General features: G+C 43.2%; 1 protein-coding gene across 7 annotated transcripts in view; it reads left to right on the forward strand.

Annotated features, from left to right (window-relative positions):
* Positions 1-594: 594 nt before the first annotated feature.
* Positions 595-27,953, forward strand: part of LOC123492070 (chromodomain-helicase-DNA-binding protein 6-like) — a 123,427-nt gene continuing 96,068 nt past the window's right edge. For 5 of the 7 annotated variants that reach the window (XM_045223985.1, XM_045223989.1, XM_045223991.1 and 2 more), the window contains exons 1-4: positions 842-962; positions 2,046-2,092; positions 14,461-15,020; positions 26,947-27,106. In XM_045223985.1, the coding sequence (XP_045079920.1) occupies positions 857-962; positions 2,046-2,092; positions 14,461-15,020; positions 26,947-27,106 (873 nt within the window). In that variant the 5' untranslated portion in view covers positions 842-856. Of the gene's footprint in view, positions 662-841; positions 963-2,045; positions 2,093-14,460; positions 15,021-26,946; positions 27,107-27,953 lie in introns of those variants that run through there. The other 2 variants (XM_045223990.1, XM_045223987.1) reach the window with 2 other exon arrangements.

The raw sequence follows: 27,953 nt of genomic DNA on the forward strand, positions 1-27,953 counted from the left end.
GCTCTACCAGTGCCTTGGCATAAGCTTTAAACTTTTAATTGAGGAACCACTTTAGCTCGAAATGTTGAGATAGTATCAACATTTTTTTAACATACTATCTTAAAAATGTCAAGATACTATCTTGAAATTCTGACTAAAGTTTTCGGAAATGTTGAGATAGTATTGCACTTTATTTTATTTTTTAAATTGGGTGGCAGGAATGGGCTTCCATATAAAACCCACCATGATTGGTGGATGCAACAGCCAGAGAGCCTTACAGCATTGAGACCAGGATTAAAACAAACGCGGGTTAAACTACACCGCCAAAGAGCGAAACCGAGAGACTCTCATGGCCGGAAAATGAGGTTTTCGTGCGGTTTTATGGCAAGCAAAGTAGTAGAATACAACCAATCACAATAAGGTTCACATCAACGCAAATAACTAAAAGTGCACAATGGTGCTTGCAATATGTAGCTCTCAGACAAACTTAGAACGGCACTCCTTGTTTGACAGCTGGAAGACCAATGGAAATATCAATCGACCTAGCTGCGCTATGATACAGCCAATGAAAAATAGAATGTTACGGGTCCAATTAATGTTAGGCTGTTGTAGCAGGCGGCCAGTGCTAAACTTCACAAAATAATAGCTGTTTGTATTTTGGCTGCTGCAGTAGCCATTTTAGGTAAGTAGGTCTTTTAACTGTTTTTGTATTTTGTATTCTGTGTTGTATTGCTGGGTCCTGTGTTTTGGTGCGGTGGTTGGTGAGTCTCAAACTCGTGCATCCCTCATGAATGAACTCATCTGCTCTTGTGCTTTATGAGGATTAAGAAATTGCACGGAGTCCCCCTCCCCGTCTCACACTCCCTCTAATTTTTTTATGCATTTTTCTAAACTGTCATGGCGTTTTTGTGTCCTTGGAAATAAATGCGGGGAGAACGCGCAGTGTTCGGCAACTGATGCCCTGACCGGTGAGTGTAGCCCAGGTAGGTGAGGTCTTATTGAGGGGTAGCGGCGATGTCCCTGCGAGGAGTTTAAGGGGGTGTTCACACGTGTAAAGACTGGAATATATAACATCATTGCAGTGACATTAGTTAGCAGGCTGGCTAGCTCGATACCTTGCTAATATAAATAGGACGCTGTGCCGCCGACGTAACGGTTAGTGTTATTTTTGGTAGCTGTTTTGATGATTAACGCGTTCTTAATCATATTTGTAAGAACTTCAATTTGCCAGACAACTTGTAGCAATTCAGTTCTACAGTCTACTAGCTACTTCATGATAGCCAGCAGGTTCCCGCAGGTAGGTCGATTTTTCCTATGGAATTTTGGTGTAGCCTAAATGCCGCACAACTACACTAGGTCCAACAGATAACAAAGACCCTGGTCGCACAGGTAAAATAACCAGCCCCCTAGCCACCTGCAGTTTATTTGAAGCCCCATTAGCTGTTGCATAAGTCACAGCTATTCTTCCTGGGGTCTGCAAACATAAAAGCACAACATGATGCACTACAAAATAAAGATAATACAAGTGAATAGAACATAAACAATTACATGTCACATATTATACAAATCCAAAACCACTTGAAGTTCCTTTGTAAACAAACAAGTGTCCCAAATTAACAGTTTGCTAAGAAAGAACACATTTGTGTCTGATTTATTCTTGGCTAAACAATGGTGCATTTGGGAGTGAGTTTAGTCTGTATCCAGTAGACCGAGGAAGGGGTAGGCTAGTTTGTTTCTTAGTTTGGCTCATCAGTTTCAAGATAACTTTCAGTTGCACATTTTGTTTTATTTCACATATAGCTGAGACTAGTTGACACCTGACAATCAGAAGTGTAGTAGCTACATTGTAATTATTCATGGTTCCCAATCATGTAGGCCTAGATGGAATGTTTCATAAAAGAGCCTTGGTTTAGTGTAACAAATCTATCAATGGAGAAAGGTGACTAACCAATTATCTCCTATTTTATTTTTGAACTAGTAACACTTTCTCCCCATGCAAATAATTTGACCAGGTCCTACTGAGGTTGGTGTATATTTCAATAAAGAAATGTATTTCTGTGTCATAGATGCAGTGAAGGTGAAGAGAAATATGAAAATACAAAAGGACAAACAGGTTTGTGTCTTTTTGACCTGCATGCTTGTCTTTACACACACACACACATACATAATACATTGTAAACAAATGTCTTCAGCAACCTTGAAATATAAAAGTAGATGGGTAAATGAAGACTAACACTGCCACTCAGCCTTGAGTTGCCAAAGTGTGTGGCTCGATATTTATGATCCTAAGTTCCATCGCAAATGGCATTGAATGATGAGTCAGACCTACGAGTTTGATGACTCATCACACGTGTTACCCATACAATAAGAGCTTGTCTCTCGCTGAGTTGATGTTGAACCCAGGCCACACACAGAACTCTGTTCATTAGCCTTGGAGTCCTCAGTGCTGGTTTGTGAGATTCTTGTTAATGGCAGTATTTCATTCTAAACCGCTGTGATAGGCCTATTTTTGAAGGCTCATTCTGTAATGACTAAAGTCATTTGTTTAAAAGCCACTGTTTGCAGGATTTCCTGATCAATGGTCATTACAATTAATGATATACACAGTTTCTGGAATGATAACTTATTTACATTTACATCATTTAGCAGACAATCTTATCCAGAGCGACTTACAAATTGGTGCATTCACCTTATGACAGCCAGTGGGACAACCACTTTACAATTTTTTAAAAATATATTTTTAAAATTTTGAGAGTATTTTTTTAATTTTCATTTGATTTATATATACACTGCTCAAAAAAATAAAGGGAACACTTAAACAACACATCCTAGATCTGAATGAATGAAAATCTTATTAAATACTTTTTTCTTTACATAGTTGAATGTGCTGACAACACATTTTTATCATCTTTTTTAAGGGGCCCCGCTGCTAAATTAATGTAGGGTAAACACTGAACCAGCAACTATTGTGAAATAACTCTAATTTTCACACTCAAATACTACACTGCTCAAAAAAATAAAGGGAACACTAAAATAACACATCCTAGATCTGAATGAATGAAATAATCTTATTAAATACTTTTTTCTTTACATAGTTGAATGTGCTGACAACAAAATCACACAAAAATTATCAATGGAAATCAACAAATTTATCAACCCATGGAGGTCTGGATTTGGAGTCACCCTCAAAATTCAAGTGGAAAACCACACTACAGGCTGATCCAACTTTGATGTAATGTCCTTAAAACAAGTCAAAATGAGGCTCAGTAGTGTGTGTGACCTCCACGTGCATGTATGACCTCCCTACAATGATGGGCATGCTCCTGATGAGGTGGCGGATGATCTCCTGAGGGATCTCCTCCCAGACCTGGACTAAAGCATCCGCCAACTCCTGGACAGTCTGTGGTGCAACGAGGCGTTGGTGGATGGAGCGAGACATGATGTCCCAGATGTGCTCAATTGGATTCAGGTCTGGGGAACGGGCGGGCCAGTCCATAGCATCAATGCCTTCCTCTTGCAGGAACTGCTGACACACTCCAGCCACATGAGGTCTTGCATTAGGAGGAATCCAGGGCCAACCGCACCAGCATATGGTCTCACAAGGGGTCTGAGGATCTCATCTCGGTACCTAATGTCAGTCAGGCTACCTCTGGCGAGCACATGGAGGGCTGTGCAGCCACCCCAAAGAAATGCCACCCCACACCAGGACTGACCCACCGCCAAACCGGTCATGCTGGAGGATGTTGCAGGCAGCAGAACGTTCTCCACGGCGTCTCCAGACTCTGTCACGTCTGTCACATGTGCTCAGTGTGAACCTGCTTTCATCTGTGAAGAGCACAGGGCGCCAGTGGCGAATTTGCCAATCTTGGTGTTCTCTGGCAAATGCCAAACGTCCTGCACGGTGTTGGGCTATAAGCACAACCCCCACCTGTGGACGTCAGGCCCTCATACCACCCTCATGGAGTCTTTTTCTGACCGTTTGAGCAGACACATGTACATTTGTGGCCTGCTGGAGGTCATTTTGCAGGGCTCTGGCAGTGCTCCTCCTGCTCCTCCATGCACAAAGGCTGAGGTAGCGGTCCTGCTGCTGGGTTGTTGCCCTCCTACGGCCTCCTCCACGTCTCCTGATGTACTGGCCTGTCTCCTGGTAGCGCCTCCATGCTCTGGACACTACGCTGACAGACACAGCAAACCTTCTTGCCACAGCTCGCATTGATGTGCCATCCTGGATGAGCTGCACTACAGGAGCCACTTGTGTGGGTTGTAGACTCCGTCTCATGCTACCACTAGAGTGAACGCACCGCCAGCATTCAAAAGTGACCAAAACATCAGCCAGGAAGCATAGGAACTGAGAAGTGGTCTGTGGTCACCACCTGCAGAACCACTCCTTTATTGGGGGTGTCTTGCTAATTGCCTATAATTTCCACCTGTTGTCTATTCCATTTGCACAACAGCATGTGAAATTTATTGTCAATCAGTGTTGCTTCCTAAGTGGACAGTTTGATTTCACAGAAGTGTGATTGACTTGGAGTTACATTGTGTTGTTTAAGTGTTCCCTTTATTTTTTTGAGCAGTGTATATTGTTGTGGGGTAAGGGGAGGGGGTAGAAAGATTACCTTTATACTATCCCAGGTATTCCTTAACTTATGACTGTCTTACTCCTACCCATAAAGTAAGGTTGCATACAGTTACAAACCTGATTACACTCCATTTTTGTTGTCATTTGAGTCTTTGTAAACAAACTTTGTATAGCTTTAATTTATGCTTAAATGAAAGTTATTCAATGCTTCTGCATGATACAATGAGAGTGCATGAGCAGAAAAGAACCCCATACCTTTGGTGGTTGATATTTGATGTTATGGGGCTATTTTGCTTCCACTGGTCCCGGGTCCGTTGTTAAGGTCAACAGCATCATGAACTTTACGCAGTACCAGGCTATTTTAGCCAAAAACCTGGTTGGCTCTGCCAAGAGGCTGAAACTTGGCTGCAAGTGGATCATCCAGGAAGACAATAACCCCAAGCATACATCAAAATCCACAAAGAAATGGTTAATTGGCCACAGAATCAACATTTTGCAATGGCCATCTGTCTTTGGACTTGAAACCCATTGAAAACCTGTGGTTTGAATTGAAAAGGGCAGTCCATAAGCGCAGACGAAGGATATCAAGGATCTGAAGGGATTCTGTATGGAGGAATGGTCTAAGATCCCTCCCAATGGGTTCTCCAACTCGTAAAACGTTTTAGAAAAAGGCTCAGTGCTGTTATCCTTGCAAGGTGAGGTATTGAAAACAGGGGTGTCAATTTTGAGCCCTACCCTTTTGTTTAACAAGTAATACTTTTTTTCCACTATTTTTCTCTGAGCAATTGTATTACACTGACCAAAAATATAAATGGAACATGTAAAGTGTTGGTTTCATGAGCTGAAAAATAGATCACAGAAATGTTCCATACACACAAAGCTTATTTCTCTAATTTTGTGCACAAATTTGTTTACATCGCTGTTAGTGAGCATTTTTCCTTTGCCAATATATGCCACACCTGTCAGGTGGATCGATTATTAAGAAGCTGATTTAAACCGCATTATCATTACACAGGTGCACCTTGTGCTGGGGACAATAAAAGGCCACTCTAAAATGTGCAGTTTTGTCACACAACACAATGCCACAGATGTCTCAAGTTTTGAGGGAGCTTGCAATTGGTGTGCTGACATCAGGAATGTCCACCAGAGCTGTTGCCAGAAAATTGAATGTTAACGTCGTTTTAGAGAATTTGGCAGTACGTCCAACTGGCCTCACAACCGCAGACCACGTGTAACCACGCCAGCCCATGACCTCCACATCCGGCTTCTTCACCTGTGGGATTGTCTGATACCAGTCACCCGGGCAGCTGATGAAACTGTGGGTTTGCACAACTGAAGAACTTCTGCACAAACTGCCAGTCTCAGGGAAGCTCATCTGCGTGCTCGTCATCGTCACCAGGGTCTTGACCTGACTGCAGTTTGGCGTCGTAACCGACTTCAATGGGCAAATGCTCACCTTCGATGGCCACTGGCACACTGGAGAAGTGTGCTCTTCATTGATGAATCCCGGTTTCAACTGTACCGGGCAGATGGCAGACAGCGTGTATGGTGTCGTGTGGGCGAGTGGTTTGCTGAAGTCAACGTTGTGAAGAGTGACCCCGTGGTGGTGGGTTTATGGTATGGGCAGGCATAAGCTACGGACAACTAACATAATTGCATTTTATCGATGGCAATTTGAATGCACAGCGATCCCGTGATGAGATCCTAAGGCCCATTGTCGTGCCATTCATCTGCCGCCACTTCATGTTTCAGCATGATAATGCATGGCACAAGGATCTGTACTCAAGTCCTGGAAGCTGAAACTATCCCAGATCTTCCATGACCTGTATACTCACCAGAAATGTCACCCGTTGAGCATGTTTGGAATGCTCTGGATCGACGTGCACGACAGCGTGTTCCAGTTCCCGCCAATATCCAGCAACTTCACACAGCCATTGAAGAGGAGTGGGACAACATTCCACAGGCCACAATCAACAGCCTGATCAAGGAGATGTTGAAGGAGATGTCGTGCTTTATGAGGCAAATGGTGGTCAGCAGATACTGACTGGTTTTCTGATCCACACCGCTACTTTAAAAAAAAGTTATCTGTGACCAACCGATGCATGTGTGTATTCCCAGTTGTGAAATCCATGACTTGTAACACAGTAAAGTCTTTGAAATTGTTGCATGTTGCCTTTTTTTTCTATTTTTTGTTCAGTGTAGTATAAAATATAATTTCCCAAATTTTGAGCATGCGGTATAGCTCAGTATTGTAATTATACATTTTCGCTGATCTTTATGCACTTGCACATTCCCTGTCATGGGTTAGGGTTGTTTTTAATCATGGACCTGTAAACGCTATGCCGTATACGCTTGTGGAGATCTGAGAGGATTTGACAGGTGTAAGCAATATGGTAATAGCACCACCCTGCCCTTTGATAGGCTAGGTGGAAGTTTCACCATATTGCTTATACCAATCAAATCCTCTCAGATCTCCACAAGTGCATAGGGTGTAGGGCAGGGTTTCCCCAAGGGGTGCACGTTTTTGGTTTTTGCCCTAGCACTACACAGCTGATTCAAATAATAAACTAATCGTCAAGCTTTGATCATTTGAATCAGCTGTGTAGTGTTAGGGCAAAAACCAAAACGTGCACACCTTGGGGTCCCGAGGACCAGTTTGGGAAACTCAGGCCCAATCCCAAATGAACCACTAAGCCAAAGTCTGCAAGTGTACACTTTGAGTGAAGTGTGGAGAATTGGAACTCATCCTTGGAGGGTTTGGGGTATCTCTAAGGTGTGTTTTAGACTTCTTTTCAGGATGACAAAACACTATAAATACCTAAAGCGAAACATATCCAAAACTGTTGGGAAGCGACTACAGCCAAGTTTAATTGCAAAAATCATGTCAAGTTGTATCCCTTTAAACATACATAACCTTTGCCTCAGGTGGCCAAAAGAGGTCCCCTAAATGGACGGAAATATTGCCCAGAAATTACCTCCCCTTACAATTTATCAGATGCATTGGTATTGTAAGCCTGTGTATGAACCATACAGGCAACACTCAAGCTTTGTGTACACTGACGTTTGTGTACATGGAACAACTGCAGTTTCAACTTTTGAGTTTCACTTGTCCATCTCACTCAGTATCTCTTTAGTTTCTCATTATTTCTTGCTCAGAGAAACTGCCTCATCCCATGCCAACCACTTTATGCCCTCCCCTTTCACATGGGAAGAAAAATCTTGCTCTCCCATGAGTTTGCATTCCTTCTGGCACTCCTCTCTGTGGATTTCCCTACCCAAACCACCCTGCAGCCCCATGCTTCTCCTGAGAGGTTGCGTTTGAATGAAGCCCAGTCCTGAAGCATCCTGTGGCAGCAGCCTTACCATTTCTGCTGGATAGGTGTCATTGCTTTTAGGGAGAAGGCACGGGGGAAGCATTGACCTGACTGCATCTTTGGCGTTCAGCAGCTCGGAAGGCTCTATTCATTCATAGGGAATTTGATTGCAGGCAGCTTCTTTGTTGGCTGGCAAGCGTGTACACTGCAGCACGTCACTGGGGCAGTGTGTGCGCCGTCGTATGTGAATGCGTGCAGTCGCTAGTGGAAGCGTGCATGGGATACGTAGAGCCATGAGGCCTCAGGACAATGTGCCAGCAGCTCTGTGGTTCTGGAGATGGGAACCTGGATGAGCGTTACATTGTGGACCACTACACTAGGATTTGACAGGGATCGTGACAGACGGAAGGCGTAAAAGGAGGTGGTATGGAGCAAGGTGAGAAGGAATGTTCCTTTGCCTGTGATTTTGGAGTAAGACATGTCCATGGCTTTTCCGTCTTATTCAGTCTTTGCGCTGCCAATTTTGTTTGTTTGCAGCCTTGTCCATTGTTTGCAAGCTGGTGAACGTTGTATGAGTGTGTTAGGTCGGTTGACTTGGAGAGGTGTCATTTACATCATATATACCGTGGTCTGTTTTTATGTTCTGTTCATGACATGTCAAAAGAAAAATGCATTCTTTCTATAGGCAAGATGAATGCTGAACTTGTGTTTATTCAATGTCACAATCCTCATTTAAGAGCTGTGTGTTTTGAGAGCGACCGTGTCCTATTGAGTGATTGACCTTCACCCTTTCGATTGTTCAACCCAGCCTGAAGACTGGGCAAAGCAGCTGTTGAACGAAGCAGGGAGGCAGGCTATAGGTAGCATCTGTCTGATCAAGTGCAAAATGGATGAAATGTAAAATGTTCCCGTCAGCTGGCAACGAAGGGGTTACCATAGACGGCTTGTTTACGTTGCTGCTTCTCGCAGCTTGATACAGAGCCTGTTTCCGTGGCGACGGCCCTGATTCTGGCGCTGGGAGTCTGATTCATTGACATTTATTGTCCTCCTATGCGTGAGTCGTCCCATATAACCCTCCACATGTGCTCAGCCTTGGTTTATAAATAACGTTGCTCAAAATGGGACCGCACCAATATTAGCCCTTATCACATGAAGCTTGTCATATCTGCTTTTACACACAATTCTCTGCTGGGAAGTGATTCACTGCTAATTCTCATGGATACAATTACTGTTGCTATATTAAAAGGACTTTTCTCGAACAGTAGGTGTTTTCTTTTTTTTTTAATGCTTTCTGGGTCTACTTTCACTGTGTAGCTGTAAAAGTGTTCATCTTGGCTTATTTATGAGTCTTGGTTATGGTTACATTATGTGCTTATCATTTTGTAGCACAATATGAACGCAAAAGCATAGAGGAACAGATTGGGTCAAACTCAGACACCCTGGTAATGGATGCCGAGCTCCTCTGTGTATGACCTTCACTAATGGCTTTATTTAGCTCTTGTTTATACATGTATAAAGATGTCATGGTTCAAATAATGGCCCACCCATCAGAATTAAAATATAAATCTGGGCCCCCCCAAAAGCTGGGGACATTTGGTACCCTCAAGACTTACTGTGTAATCGAACACTGAAAATCTACTACCACAATACTTCCCTTGACTGTTTTCAACAAACCTTGTCCCTCTCATGCACTATAGAATTGTCACATTTGTGATTGTATCTTTATTTTGCTTAGGTGTCTCTGAGCACAAGTTATTCTACTACTACTACTACTACTACACATTGATTCATGCCGGTCAATTTGATAATCCAGACAACCAAATCATCAGCCTACACAACTCATTACAGAATAATAATTATAATTACAGTATCGTTGCCAATTGAGTTAAGCCAACATTCCCCAATATCAAGCCTGGAGTCAAGTTCAGATCATTGAGCAGGTTCTTTGACACATGCTCAGAATGACACACTGCTTAGCCCACACAGCTGATTTCTCTTAATCATAAACCCTACCATAATTTGGTATAAACTGACAGCTCTTAGAATACCACTATGAATATTCATTACATGCGATTTAGGGGGTAGGGCCAAAGTTACCATAAACATACCAGACCTGGGTTCAAATACATGCTTACTTAAAGGGATACTTTGGGATGTTGGCAATGAGGCCATTTATCTACTTCCCCAGAGTCCGACGAACTCATGGACACCATTTTTATGTCTCTGTCCAGTATGAAGGAATTTAGAGGTAGTTTCGCCAGCCAATGCTAACTAGCGTTACCCATAGACTTCCATGCTAGTAGATACATAAAGACTTCTAGTCATTGCGCTAACGCTTCCTTAAGTATTTGTATTTTAAATAGGCCTACTTATATTTTGTGTATTTGAGTATTTTCAAATATTGTGGCCAAATCAACTACTTCTATTTGAGAGTATTTTCAAATAATTTCCTACTATTTGTAACTATATTTTCAAATACGTGTTTCCAAATGCATTATTTAAAATACCCCTATGACCAAACAGACCTGGGTTCAAATGCATGAAGTATTTAAATGTTTGAAACTACACTTGTCTATTAGTATTTTCAAATACATGCCAATGTGTAGTTTCGAAGAAAATATATCCAAATACTTCAATGTTTTTGAAAGTAATTGAAATGCCCTAAATACACTGCTCAAAAAAATAAAGGGAACACTTAAACAACACAATGTAACTCCAAGTCAATCACACTTCTGTGAAATCAAACTGTCCACTTAGGAAGCAACACTGATTGACAATAAATTTCACATGCTGTTGTGCAAATGGAATAGACAACAGGTGGAAATTATAGGCAATTAGCAAGACACCCCCAATAAAGGACTGGTTTTGCAGGTGGTGACCACAGACCACTTCTCAGTTCATATGCCTCCTGGCTGATGTTTTGGTCACTTTTGAATGCTGGCGGTGCTTTCACTCTAGTGGTAGCATGAGACGGAGTCTACAACCCACACAAGTAGCTCAGGTAGTGCAGCTCATCCAGGATGGCACATCAATGCGAGCTGTGGCAAGGTTTGCTGTGTCTGTCAGCGTAGTGTCCAGAGCATGGAGGCGCTACCAGGAGACAGGCCAGTACATCAGGAGACGGGAGGAGGCCGAAGCAACCCAGCAGCAGGACCGCTACCTCCGCCTTTGTGCAAGGAGGAGCAGGAGGAGCACTGCCAGAGCCCTGCAAAATGACCTCCAGCAGGCCACAAATGTGCATGTGTCTGATCAAACGGTCAGAAACAGACTCCATGAGGGTGGTATGAGGGCCTGACGTCCACAGGTGGGGGGTTGTGCTTACAGCCCAACACCGTGCAGGACGTTTGGCATTTGCCAGAGAACACCAAGATTGGCAAATTCGCCACTGGCGCCCTGTGCTCTTCACAGATGAAAGCAGGTTCACACTGAGCACGTGACAGACGTGACAGAGTCTGGAGACGCCGTGGAGAACGTTCTGCTGCCTGCAACATCCTCCAGCATGACCGGTTTGGCGGTGGGTCAGTCATGGTGGGTGGCATTTCTTTGGGGGGCCGCACAGCCCTCCATGTGCTCGCCAGAGGTAGCCTGACTGCCATTAGGTACCGAGATGAGATCCTCAGACCCCTTGTGAGACCATATGCTGGTGCGGTTGGCCCTGGGTTCCTCCTAATGCAAGACAATGCTAGACCTCATGTGGCTGGAGTGTGTCAGCAGTTCCTGCAAGAGGAAGGCATTGATGCTAAGGACTGGCCTGCCCGTTCCCCAGACCTGAATCCAATTGAGCACATCTGGGACATCATGTCTCGCTCCATCTATCAACGCCACGTTGCACCACAGACTATTCAGGACTTGGCGGATGCTTTAGTCCAGGTCTGGGAGGAGATCCCTCCGGAGACCATCCGCCACCTCATCAGGAGCATGCCCAGGCGTTGTAGGGAGGTCATACAGGCACGTGGAGGCCACACACAGTACTGAGCCTCATTTTGACTTGTTTTAAGGACATTACATCAAAGTTGGATCAGCCTGTACTGTGGTTTTCCACTTGAATTTTGAGGGTGACTCCAAATCCAGACCTCCATGGGTTGATAAATTTGTTGATTTCAATTGATAATTTTTGTGTGATTTTGTTGTCAGCACATTCAACTGTAAAGAAAAAAGTATTTAATAAGATTATTTCATTCATTCAGATCTAGGATGTGTTATTTTAGTGTTCCCTTTATTTTTTTGAGCAGTGTAGTATTTGAGTGTGAAAATTAGAGTTATTTCACAATAGTTGCTGGTTCAGTGTTTACCCTACATTAATTTAGCAGCGGGGCCCCTTTAAAAAAGATGATAAAAACAATTATTAAAATATTTGTTTAAATATGTCTGCTAAATGATGTAAATATACATTTCTGCCAAGATGCGCTTTTAAAGGGATAGTGTGAGATTTCAGCAATTTAACCCCCTAGAGTCGGCGTCTGTCGACGTCTTAACCCTATCAAAATCCGTCTGTTGACGTTAGAGATCCGTTTTTCTTTTATGGGCTGTGTCTCAGTCCACCGCATCTGCGGTGGAAGGTGGCTGAGCTACAGCGGTGTTTGTCAGACCATGAGACATCCCGAACGGTTTGGCCTACAAACTAATATGACCCCTCTATGGAAAGGTGACACTTTTACCTTTCCTCTAGGACGCACGCCCACAACACTGGTCTGAAGGTAGCCCGGTACCAGTAAAAAATAAAAATGGATGGAAGTGTGTATATATGGAAGTAGTTTAGTGCCAAACAAATATGTTTAATATGGGTAAAAAATAAATAAAATGTCATGATCTTTCTTACATCTCTCAGATATAAGACCGACACTTCAAAACAAACTTCCTTTTGATACATTTTTTGACTATTTTTCCATGTATGAATCTGTTATTCAATGCATTTCTATGGGCTAATAGCAGTAAGGACAAATTCAGTGTTTCATCAAATATTAAAAAACATTTTTTTTAACCTAAATGGGTCCTAAGATTCTACATAAAAAAGCTAAATGATCCTTGGTATGACCATCTTAAACGATTCCATATGTTAGCTTAGTAGAACCCCCCCGTCCCACTTAGACTCAAGGATTAAGCCCTTTTTCGACTTTACTCATGGATACCATTTTTATGTCTCTGCATGCAGTTTGAAGTGCAATTGCTAATTGCCGTTAGCGCAATGACTGGAAGTCTATTGGGACAGCTACAGGACCTTCTTTCAGCAGGTTTTGCGTTGTTGGAGTCTTGGTTCCTCAGGTGAGATCACATTAAAGAATAAAAGAATAGACCAATAACAGACACTTTCAAACTTCTCTGCCAACTTGTTTTCAGCTTAGAGATCCCTCTCATTTTGCACTGATTTAATGCAACGGGGGAGGGGACCAGCCCAATAGTTACAAATGTGGATTGGAGGTTACTATTCCACTGTAACTATTGGGCTGGTCCCCTCCCCTGCTCTACATCTTAGGCCACTCCCAGACAGTCCTGGAAAAATGCTTGCTTGAGAAATTGTGTTTTGGGGAGAAAAATATATATATATTTTTTTTACAATTTTGATTGAAAACTGTTATAGCAAGTACTTTTTATTATATTTACTGTTACCCAGAAATGATTTGTTATGGATGTCAAAACAGCTGTACTGGGCTTTTTTAACTTTAACTCATATATTTCTTCACTCTAATCTTTATTCATGCCCAGTTTGCAATGCCACGCAAATAAAATTGGTTTCATACAGACTTTAATCCTCCACCTAACTGCGTCTTTTTTACCGAACTGCACTCACATGATTACAAAATATCTCAGTCGGATGGAAACTTTCAGTTCAAATGATGCATCCTCACTGAAATCTATAATTATTGTGGTCACTGTTGGAAAGGAGAGGTCTAGACCTATTTCACTGCTCTCGTCAGGTGTAGAGAGTATAACATTGTCCAAAGGTTCTGGGGTTCTATGAATCTGCATTGGCTTATATTAGTGTTGTGCAGAACTTTGCTATATCACGGTATCGGTAAACCAGCACAGGCCCTCTTTGACTGACAGCTTGCATTTCAAGGAGTAGTCATAATGCGTCATGGGAAGTGTCATTTGTACATTTTGTTTCTCCATATAATTAACTGCATTATGACAGCCCAGCTCTGCATTTTGAGGAAGGGATAGAGGAACGTGGAAATGCAGAGGAATTAAGAAATGGAGAACCGTAAAGGAATTCGGAGCATGGTGTTAAATATCGGCGGATTTGCAGGTTTTGGGTTTTTAACCTCTAATTTGACACGGAAACATTTGTCGCCAAATTAGGTTCTCTGAATATGTGGAGAATTTGACTGACAAAGAACGCCCAGGTTTTGTTCTTTTCTAAAGCCATTGTGTATTGTGATTCTTAACACTGACGAACATTGTTTAGATTTGCAGAAGTACGCCCTGTGACCATTCACTCTCATTATGACTGCAAGATAGAGGCATGACCCCCATTTTTCTTCTTTCTATCCCTTTATCTTTCAGTATCTTCATTGAGTTAACACAAATCTTACACCCCTGTGGAAACTGTCTCACTTTAATTAACACACCACTCTTGTTCTTTTCCAGATGTCCACCACCCACTTACTAAAGCACACTTCAGCTACAGCAGCCTCTACTGCAACTGCCCAAAATGCACAAACTCCATTTCCCAGGGGTCCCCTGGGCTCTAAGGACCAGATCAGGGTCCTTGGTGGTGGTCAGACCAATCACTGCATGGCCCACGCCAAGCACCCCAGGATGGGCGAGGTGGGCACCAGCACTGCCAGCATCAGCCCCTGCGCCCCCTCGTCACCCCTCAACAGTGAGGAGGATGATGGAGGGGGCGGGCGGTGGGCGAAGAAGAAGAAGAAACGAAAGAAAAAAGACAAGCGGGGCGAGCCTGGCGGTGCCTGGCAGCACAAGGGCTTGGAGAGGGACATGAAACCAAAGAAAAAGAGGGAGCAGAAAGCAGGGAAGGAGCTGCTACTGTGCAATTCCAAGGAGCCCAGGAAGGTGAAGGAGGTCAAGGTGAAGGCACCAAAAGAGGTGAAGAGAGGAAGAAAACCCAAGGTGCAGGCCCTGCTCCATCCCCCTGCAGAATGCAAGAGCGCCCCCTCTCCTCCCAGACAGAGGGGCTGCAAACCCAGGTGAGGGGCTTTTAATCACTAGTGCGTTCTCTGTTTCTTGAATGGTGGGTCGCAACCAGGTTCTCTTGGGTGGTTAGCGGTTAAAAACGTGGTTGTATTTAGTTCAAGACATGGTTGTGTTTGTCTAGTGGGGCATAATACCATTAAATTAATTTAGGTGGGTTACAACTCAAGTCAGAACTACTGTTGTTACTCTGCTTTAACTCTTCTCCTTAGGCCTAACAAAGTTGATTTACTGTTTAACGGATCCCCTGCTTACTTTCTAATAATAAAAAAATAATTAAAAAAATCAACGATTCTTATGAAACTATTCTTTTTGACGAAATGACCGATTCACTTCGCCGTTGTAGTAGTTGGGATTTGGTTCAATCATGGTGAATCAAAATAATCATTTGTGAATTGTAAACAGTAATTTTAAGATTTTTTTTCTTTTTTCTCTTGCCTTTTGGATTATGTGGCTGCAAAACTTGTTTTGTAGATACTTCAAGTTGATTTGGGTATTCCATTTGTGAGACATTGCGACTCCATATGACTAAACTAGGAAAGGCACATTTCCTGAAGAAAATGTGTGTGCTTGCTTAATCTGTAAAAATATTTGTATAGGTTCTTTACCTACAAAACAGACTGTTGGCTTAGATTGTTAATATGTAAGCTATGTTTAATCGCCAATATTTATTAAAAACATAAATACATTTGCACAATGAGCACTTGTTGTCTCTCAAATACATTGTTAGTTGTTGGTTAACTAGCTAGCAAACTTTAGCCATATTAGCATTGACATGAAATGTTACATTTACATCATTTAGCAGACGCTCTTATCCAGAGCGACTTAGAAATTGGTGAAATCAGCCAAAACACCTCAAAACAAGACATGGCATCAAGAACAAGATGAAACTAGCTGAAACAAGTAATTTACGATTCCCCACATGGCAGTTTCCTGTCGTTGTTGGTAGCTATCTGCCCATCCAGAATCACAACTCTCGTACTTCTGCCCCCATTGAAGCGTGCACATCGTTTTCGTGACGTTGTCAGCTAACCCATCTATTGTAGTGGGAGATGTGTTAACACTGATGTGTACGAGCACACAGGTGTGATCATTTTACAGTGTTCCCTACAGCGTATGCTCAAACCGGTCTGATTAGAACGTCTAGTTATGATCGCCGCAATAGTCAGCGTTTGAAAAATATTTTTACGAACAGTCTTTACAACTTTTGTCCTCAATGTAAGCAGTTTATTTTTGGATGCAGATGTTCAGACTTTCACAGAAGTATCAACAGCATAACGCCGTTGTCATCCAAATCGAAACTGTAGGCTACGTTAGTCCTTGTGCTAACTGAGGAAAGACTGCACTAACACAAGCGGTCATATTTAGCTAGCTGTCGGCTGACAGAAACCATAATATAGTCCCGTGTAGCTCAGTTGGTAGAGCATGGCGCTTGCAACGCCAGGGTTGTGGGTTCGTTTCCCACGGGGGACCAGAATTAAAAAATGTATGCACTCACTAACTGCAAGTCGCTCTGGATAAGAGCGTCTGCTAAATTACTAAAATGTAAATAATATGAATTGGATAATAGCAATTACTATACTAAGTATAAACACAACATGCAACTATTTTACTGAGTGACAGTTCATATTCAAGGAAATCAGTCAATTGAAATAAATTCATTAGGCCCTAATCTATAGATTTCACATGACTGGGCAGGTGCGCAGCCATGGGTGGGCCTGGGAGGGCATAGGACCAGCCACTTGGGAGCCAGGCACACACACTGGAGAGCCAGGCCCAGCCAATCAGACTGAATTTTTCCCCACGAAAGGGCTTTATTTCAGACAGAAATACTCCTCAGTTTCATCAGCTGTACGGGTGGCTGGTCTCCTATGATCCCGCAGGTGAAGAAGCCGGGTGTGGAGGTCCTGGGCTGGCGTGGTTACACGTGGTCTGTGGTTCTGATGCCGGTTGCACGTACTGACACATTTTCTAAAATGACGTTGGAGGTGGCTTATGAACATTAAATTCTCTGGCAACAGCTCTGGTAGACATTCGTGCAGCCAGCATGCCAATTGCATGCTCCCTCAACTTGAGACATCTGTGGCATTGTGTTGTGTGACAAAACTACACATTTTAGTGGCCTTTTATTGTCCCCAGCACAAGGTGCACCTGTGTAATGATCATGCTGTTTAATCAGCTTCTTGATATGCCACGCCTGTCAGGTGGATGGATTATCTTGGCAAAGGAGAAATGCTCACTAACAGGGATGTAAAGAAATTTGTGCACAAAATTTGAGAAATGTTTTTTGTGCCTATAAAAATTTCAGGGATCTTTTTATTTCAGCTCATGAAACATGGAACCAACACTTTACGTGTTGCGTTTTATATTTTTGTTCAGTTTATTTACAATTTATCACGGGTAAGCTCACCAGTGATCGAAATAATTGAGAAACACTTTTTTAAAGTTGAAAGTAATTCGACAGTGGGTAGAGTTTGTGCGCCCGGCCATGTTTGTTTTAACCGTGTCAACCAAAGATAAGAGTTATTTCTGTGAAAACTCATTCCTTTTCCATTTTAGTAGATGCTCTTATCCAGAGCAATTTACAGTAGTGAGTGCATACTTTTTCGTACTGGTCCCCCATTGGAATCAAACCCACAACCCTAACATTGCAAGCGCCATGCTCTACAAACTGAGTGACATCACAAACCACTTGATGCCTCAATGTACTCAATTACTGTATTTTGCATTGTTTTTCTTCATGGTGATGGAAAGTCTACATGTACAAACCTAGATGACAGCCTATGTACAATACAGTAATGTACATTTACATTAAGTGGTTTGTAAGGATGGTAAATTAATACTGCACAAAGTGGTTATTTGATAAAGAAAAATATTTAATGTGGATGTTTTGTGTCTTTGCCAGTAACTTTTTGCAAATGACATGGTTTTGTTCTTTCTGGATACCATTACAATGACAATAGCAGAGAAAGGGACAGGGCAACAACTCTTACAATTCCAACTAATGAATCCTGTGAGATACTGTTCTTAATTATACAGCTACCTTTTTTGCCAAAGTGGAGATGCTGATAAAAATGTTTTCCTTGCGCTACAGATGTCTAAATCGTCTGCTAATACTAGTAAAGGCCCAGTGCACTACTTTTGTGAAATAAAAAATAATATATTTTAAAAATATATATTTGTTTAAATTCAGATTTTTTAGGGGGTGCTACAGCACCCCTACTTCCCGCGGCTATGATCTCTTCACCTCGTTTTATTACATCTTTGGTCTGACAGACGTTTGCGTGACACCCATAATGTATTGAATGATGTCAACAAACATGGTTCCACACATAGCCGGTAATTAGCTTAGCATTAGCTCATCATAGTAAGTACAACCTTCAAAAAAGTATTTTACACACATCATAGGTGTCGATTACACACTATGCAAGAATTGGATTGCATGATTTGTCACCAGTACTTGAAAAATGTGAATAAAACAGTAAATAGGGAAATTATTACCACGCAAACCATTTTCTGATGGTGATTTGTTGATACAAGTGGCCTGTGCCTGTGTTATGATACTGATGATTTGTCGCCACAGATGGTTTGTTTACGTTTGTACCGTTGCAGCTCTTATCTAGTGGTCGCGTCGGGGACAACAGTTGTTGACAACCGTAGCTAACCCTTTTCCTAACCTTAACCTCGTTCTCCTAACCTACCGCGCTAGTTCTCCTAACCTGCTATGTAAACAAACCACCTGTGGCGACAAATCATCAGTATCACCACACCGGCAGCCTATCACATCACCCCTGACACTCACTCGGCGCCATTGAGTGTTGTTGTTTGTGTGTAGCTAGTGGGCTAAGCTGTAGCATTAGCAATGTCTTTCTCAAATGTGGAAATTCTGGAGATGTAGGTAAATTCTGAGTAGGAAAGTGAGGAATCAGATTCTGACAGTGAGGAGCTGCCCCCCAACCTTGTGGCCATTGAGAACCCTAAATCTGAGGACCGCTTGCCCACAGACAGTCCCAGGTCCCTCTGAAGATGGTGATGGAGACAGACCAACACTGGGTGAAGAACAAGAGTTCATTTCACCCCTCCTGGCCCTGCTGTTGTCTGAGTCCCAGTCTGGAGTGCAAAGGCCATTGCCATCTCCCTTTGAGGCAGAGTGCTTCATGCTGTTTTTGACAGAGGCGCAGGTGGGAGACATAGTGGAGGAGACCAATCGCTATGCCTTGGAGCTGCAGGAGAAGAGGGGGCCACAGGGAAGGTGTGTGCTTGACTATAATCACAAAATGGGGGCAGTGGATAAGACGGACATGATAAACAACTTTGTGGCATGCGTTCAGAAAACCAAATGGTATAAGAATATATTTTTCCATCTGATCGACCCTGCTGTCCTCAATGGCCACAGTTCACTGCCAGCTAACAAGTGAGATGATTAATGAACAAGGTTATTTTGTAATTGGACATACAAATCACATACAGTTCCATTTTGCTATTATTTTGACTATCTCACCCTCCTCCCCACTCCCTCATCATCCTCTCCCCTCATCCTCCCTCTCCTCCATAGGTGAGGTGATTACCTATCAAAAGTACAGGGATAACCTTGTTAGAGAGCTGCTGGAAGAGCACCACACCCCTCGGCATCCATCCAAATCAAATTTCATTGGGCGCGTACACATAAACTCAGCATAAAAAGAAACGTCCTCTCACTGTCAACTGCGTTTATTTTCAGCAAACGTAACGTGTAAATATTTGTATGAACATAAGATTCAACAACTGAGACATAACCTGAACAAGTTCCACAGACATGTGACTAACAGAAATTGAATAATGTGTCCCTGAACAAAGTGGGGATCAAAATCAAAAGTAACAGTCAGTATCGGGTGTGGCCACCAGCTGCATTAAGAACTGCAGTGCATCTCCTCCTCATGGACTGCACCAGATTTGCCAGTTCTTGCTGTGAGATGTTACCCCACTCTTCCACCAAGGCACCTGCAAGTTCCCGGACATTTCTGGGGGGAATGGCCCTAGCCCTCACCGTCTGATCCAATAGGTCCCAGATGTGCTCAATGGGATTGCGATCCGGGCTCTTCGCTGGCCATGGCAGAACACTGACATTCCTGTCTTGCAGGAAATCAAGCACAGAACGAGCAGTATGGCTGGTAGCATTGTCATGTTGGAGGGTCATGTCAGGATGAGCCTGCAGGAAGGGTACCACATGAGGGAGGAGGATGTCTTCCCTGTAACGCACAGCATTGAGATTGCCTGCAATGACAACAATCTCAGTCCGATGATGCTGTGACACACCGCCCCAGACCATGACGGAGCCTCCACCTCCAAATCGATCCCGCTCCAGAGTACAGGCCTCAGTGTAACACTCATTCCTTCAACGATAAATGCGAATCCAACCATCACCCCCGGTGAGACAAAACCGCGACTCGTCAGTGAAGAGCACTTTTTTGCCAGTCCTGTCTGGTCCAGCGACGGTGGGTTTGTGCCCATAGGCAACGTTGTTGTCGGTGATGTCTGGTCAGGACCTGCCTTACAACCGGCCTACAAGCCCTCAGTCCAGCCTCTCAGCCTATTGCGGACAGTCTGAGCACTGATGGAGGGATTGTGCGTTCCTGGTGTAAGTCGGGTAGTTGTTGTTGCCATCCTGTACCTGTCCCGCAGGTGTGATGTTTGGATGTACCGATCCTGTGCAGGTGTTGTTACACATGGTCTGCCACTGCGAGGACGATTGGCTCTCCGTCCTGTCTCCCTGTAGTGCTGTCTTAGGTGCTCACAGTACGGACTTTGCAATTTATTGCCCTGGCCACATCTGCAGTCTTCATGCCTCCTTGCAGCATGCCTAAGGCACGTTCACGCAGATGAGCACGGACCCTGGGCATCTTTCATTAGGTGGTTTTCAGAGTCATTAGAAAGGCCTCTTTAGTGTCCTAAGTTTTCATAACTGTGACCTTAATTGCCTACCGTCTGTAAGCTGTTAGTGTCTTAACGACCGTTCCACAGGTGCATGTTCATGAATTGTTTATGGTTCATTGAACAAGCATGGGAAACATTGGTTAAACACTTTACAATGAAGATCTGTGAAGTTATTTGGATTTTTACGAATGATCTTTGAAAGACAGGGTCCTGAAAGAGGGACGTTTCTTTTTTTGCTGAGTTTATTTTGCAGATGTTATCGTGGGTGTAGCGAAATGCTAATGTTCTTGTTATCCACTGGGGGCTGTCGTGCTGCAGGTAATCCCATGCATGGCATTTTCCCTCCAAAGTCCATAGAACTGCTGCTCAAGGCAGTCGCACACTGAGGCACTGTAAAATCTGCCTGTCCAGCACCAGGAGAAGGAAGCAGAGGAGGTTGACAAGGTACATGCGTGTGCATTGTGAAACATCCCTGTGTTACACCATGCTTTGGGGAGTACCATACACTCAAGCACGATTTAGCACATCTGCAGCATACATACAGGTTACCTGCCAGCATACTATGATTTAGGGGTGGGGGATGGGAATGCAGTTTTTGTTCAACCACTACATGGCTATTGTAATATGGGTTATGCATACTTATAATTAAATGACCACTGTCATTGTCTTTTCTTGCTGTTCTTTCCTCCAGTGAAACTGTAAAGGAGTGCAAGTTCAAACAGTATGTTGCTAGCATTCAAAAGCTGGCCTCAATCTTCGGCAAGAAAGATGTCTAGTTACAGTTATGACATAATAGTTCCTCTTGTGTCAGCGCTTATAATGGTATACACAGAATACATTATGCTCCATACTGTGTGCTACTGTTGAAACAACACGATATACAGAAACTGTATTATGATAAGGTAATAAGGCACTTACCGGTACTTTGATAGGAATGCACACATTTCCAAAGGTATTATTAGTAAGGAAAACAACAATGAAGGCAATGCGGGCGCCAGCGGGAAAATGCGCCAGGGGGAAAAAGTTCGGGCAGGTTCTGTTGTGACAGGAGAGGCACAAATGTCTGCATACTTGACCTGGGGAAACACTGGGGGAGTTTGTCCAGCTCATCTGGCTAATCCTTACCTTACCTTACATTAGCATAGCATGCCTGAAACGTAAATTGTCCGCCACCATGAAATGGGCTACTTCTATGTGAATTAATGAGGAGGCGAAGCGCACCTCATTTCAAACTGTTTGAAAATAAAACTGTTGATTTGAACATAATTTGAAATTGACAAGTTAAAACATACACGGAACAAAAATATAAACGAAACATGCAACAGTTTCAAAGATTTTACTGAGTTACGGTTTATAAGGAAATCAGTAAATTTTTTATAAATTCATTAGGCCCTAATCTATGGATTTCACATGACTGGGAATACAGCACAGGAGGTTGGTGGCACCGTCATTGGGGAGGACGGGCTCGTGGTAATGCATGGAGCGGAATACCTGGAATGGTATCAAATACATCAACATGGTTTCCATGTGTTTGATGCCATTCCATTTGCTCCGTTCCAGACATTATTTTGAGCCGTCCTCCCCTCGGCAGCCTACACTGGAATATAGATAGGCATCTGTTGGTCACAGATACCTTAAGGTAGGGGCGTGGGTCAGAAAACTAGTCAGTATCTAGTGTGACCACTATTTTGCCTCATGCAGTGGACACCTCTCCTTCGCATAGAGTTGATCAGGTTGATTGTGGCCTGTGGAATGTTGTCCCACTCCTCTTCAATGGCTGTGCGAAGAAGCTGGATATTGGCGGGAACTAAGAAAATGCTGTCGTACACATCGATACAGAGCATCTCAAACATGCTCTATGGGTGACCTGTCTGGTGAGTATGCAGGCCATGGAAGAACTGGCACATTTTCAGCTTCCAGGAATTGTGTACAGATCCTTGTCACATGGTGCTGTGCATGATCATGCTGAAACGTGACGGGGCAAATAAATGGCACGACAATTGGCCTCAGGATCTCGTCACGGTATCTCAGTGCATTTTAAATTGCCATCGATTAAAATGCAATTGTGTTCGTTGTCCGTAGCTTATGCCTGCCCATACCATAACCCCACCACCACCACCAAGGGGCGCTCTGTTCACAATTTGAACATCAGCAAACTGCTTGCCCACACGATGCCATACACGCTGTCTGCCATCTGCCTGGTACAGTTGAAACCTGGATTAATCTGTGAGGAGCACACTTCTCCAGTGTGCCAGTGACCATCCGGAGGTGAGCATTTGCCAACTGAAGCAGACTACGCCGCTGAACTGCAGTTAGGTCAAGACCTTGGTGAGGATGACGAGCATGCAGATGAGCTTCCCTGAGACGGTTTCTGACAGTTTGTGCAGTAATTCTTCGGTTGTGCAAAACCACAGTTTCATCAGCTGTCCGGGTGGCTGGTGTCAGACGATCCCACAGGTGAAGAAGCTGGATGTGAAGGTCCTGGGCTAGTGTGGTTACACGTGGTCTGCGGTTGTGAGGCCGGTTGAACATACTGCCAAATTCTCTAAAACAAAGTTGGCGGCGGCTTATGGTAGAGAAATGAATATTCAATTCTCTGACAACAGCTCTGGTGGACATTCATGCAGTCAGCATGCCAATTGCACACTCCCTCAACTTGAGACATCTGTGGCATTGTGTTGTGACAAAACTGCACATTTTAGTGGCCTTTTATTGTCCCCAGCACAAGGCGCACCTGTGTAATGATCATGCTGTTTAATCAGCTTCTTGATATGATACACCAGGTGGATGGATTATATTGGCAAAGGAGAAATGTTCACTAACGGATGTAAACAAATTTGGTGCAAAACATTTGTGCGTAATAAGCATTTTGTGCGTATGGAACATTTCTGGGATCTTTTATTTCAACTCATGTAACATGGGACCAACACTTTACATGTTGTTTTATATTTTTGTTCAGTGTAGGTAATTAGCAAGTAGCATGCCTTGGTTTTAGGGCAGCGCGGGTTAACTGTCCTATTGCGTAACAATACGATTTTGGCATTGTACGCATAAAAAAATAAAAAATCACACTTGGGGGACTGTTAGAGCTATTTTGAACGTGAAAAGGTTAAATGTAGAATTCAAGCTAAATAGAAGCTGAAGCAGTTCATAGTCAGAATAGGTTTTGATTACTTTAGACTACTATATATTTAATCCTAGCACATCTATTATAAAAAATGGCAGAACTATGCCTCTAAAAAATGAACTGTGCCTAAAATTCAGCTTGGACACGCTTTCAATGGTGCTATCCAACTCCTGACACCAATGTAGTTCATTAGGGGTGTACCCTGACCAGGACTCAAACTGTGGTCCCTGTGACTGTCATTCTTAAATCTCTTGGTAAGGTCACTAGGTTTTGTACTAAGGTTGGGGTAAAAAAATATATATTGTGATGTCACGAGAGGCTGTGTCCTGGAGGGACGTTACATCCCCCTGAGGTGGCTGCAAACCCAGACAGCTATGGCTCCATCTGCTGGTATGGTCGGGAACTCCACCCCTCTATGGCCAATCTTCCCACGCAGCTGAAACAAATGAGGAGCTGAGGAGCTGAAGGTTTGGGAAGGGAAGAGACACAGTCTCCAACCTGGGCTCTCTGGAGGACAAGAGTGCTGCACGTCCACTTCCATGAGGAATCTAAGGATTTGGAGATACTTACCTTTGGGAAATACTCACCTTTGGATATATGCACCTGTGGAAATACGTGTGGGACATTTGGAAGGACGTTTTGCTGGGTTGGCCACTAGCTGCAACGTGGAATACAGTAAGACTGGGGAAAAGTTATTTGAGCGAGTGAGAGTTATGATTTTGGATGTGGAAGAGACATCCCTGAACTGTTAACCCTTAAAGAGCCACAAGAGAACAGAATTGTGTTATACTTTCGTTAGTTTCCCAAGACCTTTAATAAAATCCTTGTTTTGATTGAACCTGGTCTCCTTGCACTACTTGAGCAATCCCGCTGAAAGCTGTGTAGCCTCTCGTGACGTCACAATATATATATATTCGCTCACTCGCCTTACTTTTCAAAAAATGAAATCCGTTAAACAGTAAATCAACTTTGTATGGTTTTAGTTAATGTTTAGATTTTTCCCCAAAGTTGAGATTTCCCAAGTTGCACCATGTCCGTGAACCTTTTGTGTTAGGGGATGTAGGTTGATGATATTTGTCCAGTGCTAATATTTAGCAAAATTCTGTGGTTTGGCATTTCTGGAGCAGAGTGGGAGGCATTTTTCTAATCGCTCTGCAGGACAGGTGGATTTGAGATATGAGAACTGTGGGGAACCTTTTTAAACCTCTGCACTCAAATTTTTGTTGTTGTTGAAAATTAACATTGCCATGAAAAAAGCATTGCCTACTTACAGTGCATTTGGAAAGTATTCAGACCCGTTGACTTTTTCCACATTTTGTTATGTTACAGCCTTATTCTAAAGTTGATTTAAATTATTTTTTTCAATCAATTTACACGCAATACCCCATAATGACAAAGTGAAAATAGGTTTGTAGAAATGTTTGCTAATAATACATAAGTATTCAGACCCGTTGCTATATGACTTGAAATTGCGCTCCGGTGCATCCGGTTTCCATTGATCACCCTTGATGTTTCTAAAACTTGATTGGAGTCCACCTTTTGGTAAATTCAATTGATTGGACATGATTTGGAATGGCACACACCTGTCTATATAAGGTCCTACAGTTGACAGTGCATGTCAGAGCAAAAACCAAGCCATGAGGTTTAAGGAATTATCCGTAGAGCTCCAAGACCAGATTGTGTCGAGGCACAGATCTTGGGAAGTTTACTAACACAGTGGCCTCCATCATTCTTAAATGGAAGAAGTTTGGAACCACCAAGACTCTTCCTAGAGCTGGCCGCCCGGCCAAACTGAGCAATCGGGGGAGAAGGGCTTTGACCAAGAACCCAATGGTCACTCTGACAGAGCTCCAGAGTTCCTCTGTGGAGATGGGAGAACCTTCCAGAAGGACAAACATCTCTGCAGCACTCCACCAATCAGGCCTTCATGGTAGAGTGGACAGACGGAAGCCAGTCCTCAGTAAAAGGCACATGAAAGCCCACTTGGAGTTTGCCAAAAGGCACCTAAAGGACTCTCAGACCATGAGAAACAAAATTCTCTGGTCTGATGAAACCAAGATTGAACTCTTTGGCCTGAATGCCAAATGTCAAGTCTGGAGGAAACCTGGCACCATCCCTACGCTGAAGTATGGTGGTGGCAGCATGAACGGAGGAAAGTACAGAGAGATCCTTGATGAAAACCTGCTCCAGAGCGCTCAGGACCTCATACTGGGGCGAAGGTTCACCTTCCAACAGGACAACGACTCTAATCACACAGCCAAGACAACGCAGGAGTGACTTAGAGACAAGTCTCTGAATGTCCTTGAGTGGCCCAGCCAGAGCCCGGACTTGAACCCGCTCCAACATCTCTGGAGAGATCTGAAAATGGTTGTGCAGCGACTCTCCCCATCCAACCTGACAGAGCTTGAGAGGATCTGCAGAACAGAATGGGAGAAACTCCCCAATAACAGGTGTGCCAAGCATGTAGCGTCATTCCCATGAAGACTCGAGGCTGTAATCGCTGCCAAAGGTGCTTCAACAAAGTACTGAGTAAAGGGTCTGAATACTTATGTAAATGTGATATTTAAGTTTATTTTTAATACACTTGCCAAAATGTCAACCTGTTTTTGCTTTGTCATTATGGGGTGTTGTGTGAGGGGGGGGGGGATAAAACAATTGATTCAATTTGAGAATAAGGCTGTGACGTAACAATGTGGGAAAAGTCAAGGGGTCTGAATTGTTTCCGAATGCACTGTATCTAGCTTTTGTATTCTCTGTTATTATACCTGCCGAGATGTGAGGTGGCGATAAACACACATTGCCGGCGTGTGACCCCTCTGGTCAGTTGTCACTCCCTGGTGGACTTCAATTTCTATAGTGCCAACCCTGCTGTGTCTCTACAGAGCGCAAGTCCTCCAAGGGCCGGTCCCAGTGGAGAAGAAGAAAAAGGGTAAGCGGAAAAGCGAGGCAGTCCTCCAGACGGCTGGGGAGACTGACAATGTGGCCTGCCTGTCCGCGCTGGCCATGGGCGGAGAGGAGAGCATCGATCCCCTCGACAACACGGTGAGAAACTGACAGGTTGGGGCAAGAGTAGGATCGGCTGAGTGACACTTACTTCTCTAAAACCTCACCCTTAAAGCCTCCTTGCAGTCTTTTTTTAAATATTTAGTTTTTTAAAATCACTGTTTATTTCATGAAAATAACTATATTTTTGTCATTTATTTCCCTGAGCCTCTTTGCCATTGAAATGCTTAGTCTGATCTTGTGGGTGTGTTGATACAAATGTTTTATATATTTACATACATAGCCCTGATTGGCAGATAGGATCGTCTAGACTCTAGAGCTTACCACTTCAAAGTATTAGCCATCCCAGCCCATGGTTTGTTGACAAATATTTTTTGCCTATATCTGTTGTTTATTGTATTTGAGTTAGTATTGCCATTTTTTAAAATTTAAATTGTACTCACAATAACTTAGGTGTCCAAACTTTTGACTGGTACTGTGTGTGTGTGTGTGTGTGTGTGTGTGTGTAAAATTTGTATATATACAGTGGGGAGGACAAGTATTTGATACACTGCCGATTTTGAGGAGTGGGACAAAATCCCTCCTGAGATGTGTGCAAACCTGGTGGCCAACTACAAGAAAATGTCTGACCTCAACAAGGGTTTTGCCACCAAGTACTAAGTCATGTTTTGCAGAGGGGTCAAATACGTATTTCCCTCATTAAAATGCAAATCAATTTATAACATTTTTGACATGTGTTTTTCTGGATTTGTTTGTTGTTATTCTGTCTCTCACTGTTCAAATTAACCTACCATTAAAATTATACACTGATCATGTCTTTGTCAGTGGGCAAACGTACAAAATCAGCAGGGGATCAAATACCTTTTTCCCTCACTGTACTTTATGA

The sequence above is a fragment of the Coregonus clupeaformis genome, chromosome 12 (assembly GCF_020615455.1).
Source record: "Coregonus clupeaformis isolate EN_2021a chromosome 12, ASM2061545v1, whole genome shotgun sequence".
Classification (NCBI taxonomy): Eukaryota; Metazoa; Chordata; class Actinopteri; order Salmoniformes; family Salmonidae; genus Coregonus; species Coregonus clupeaformis.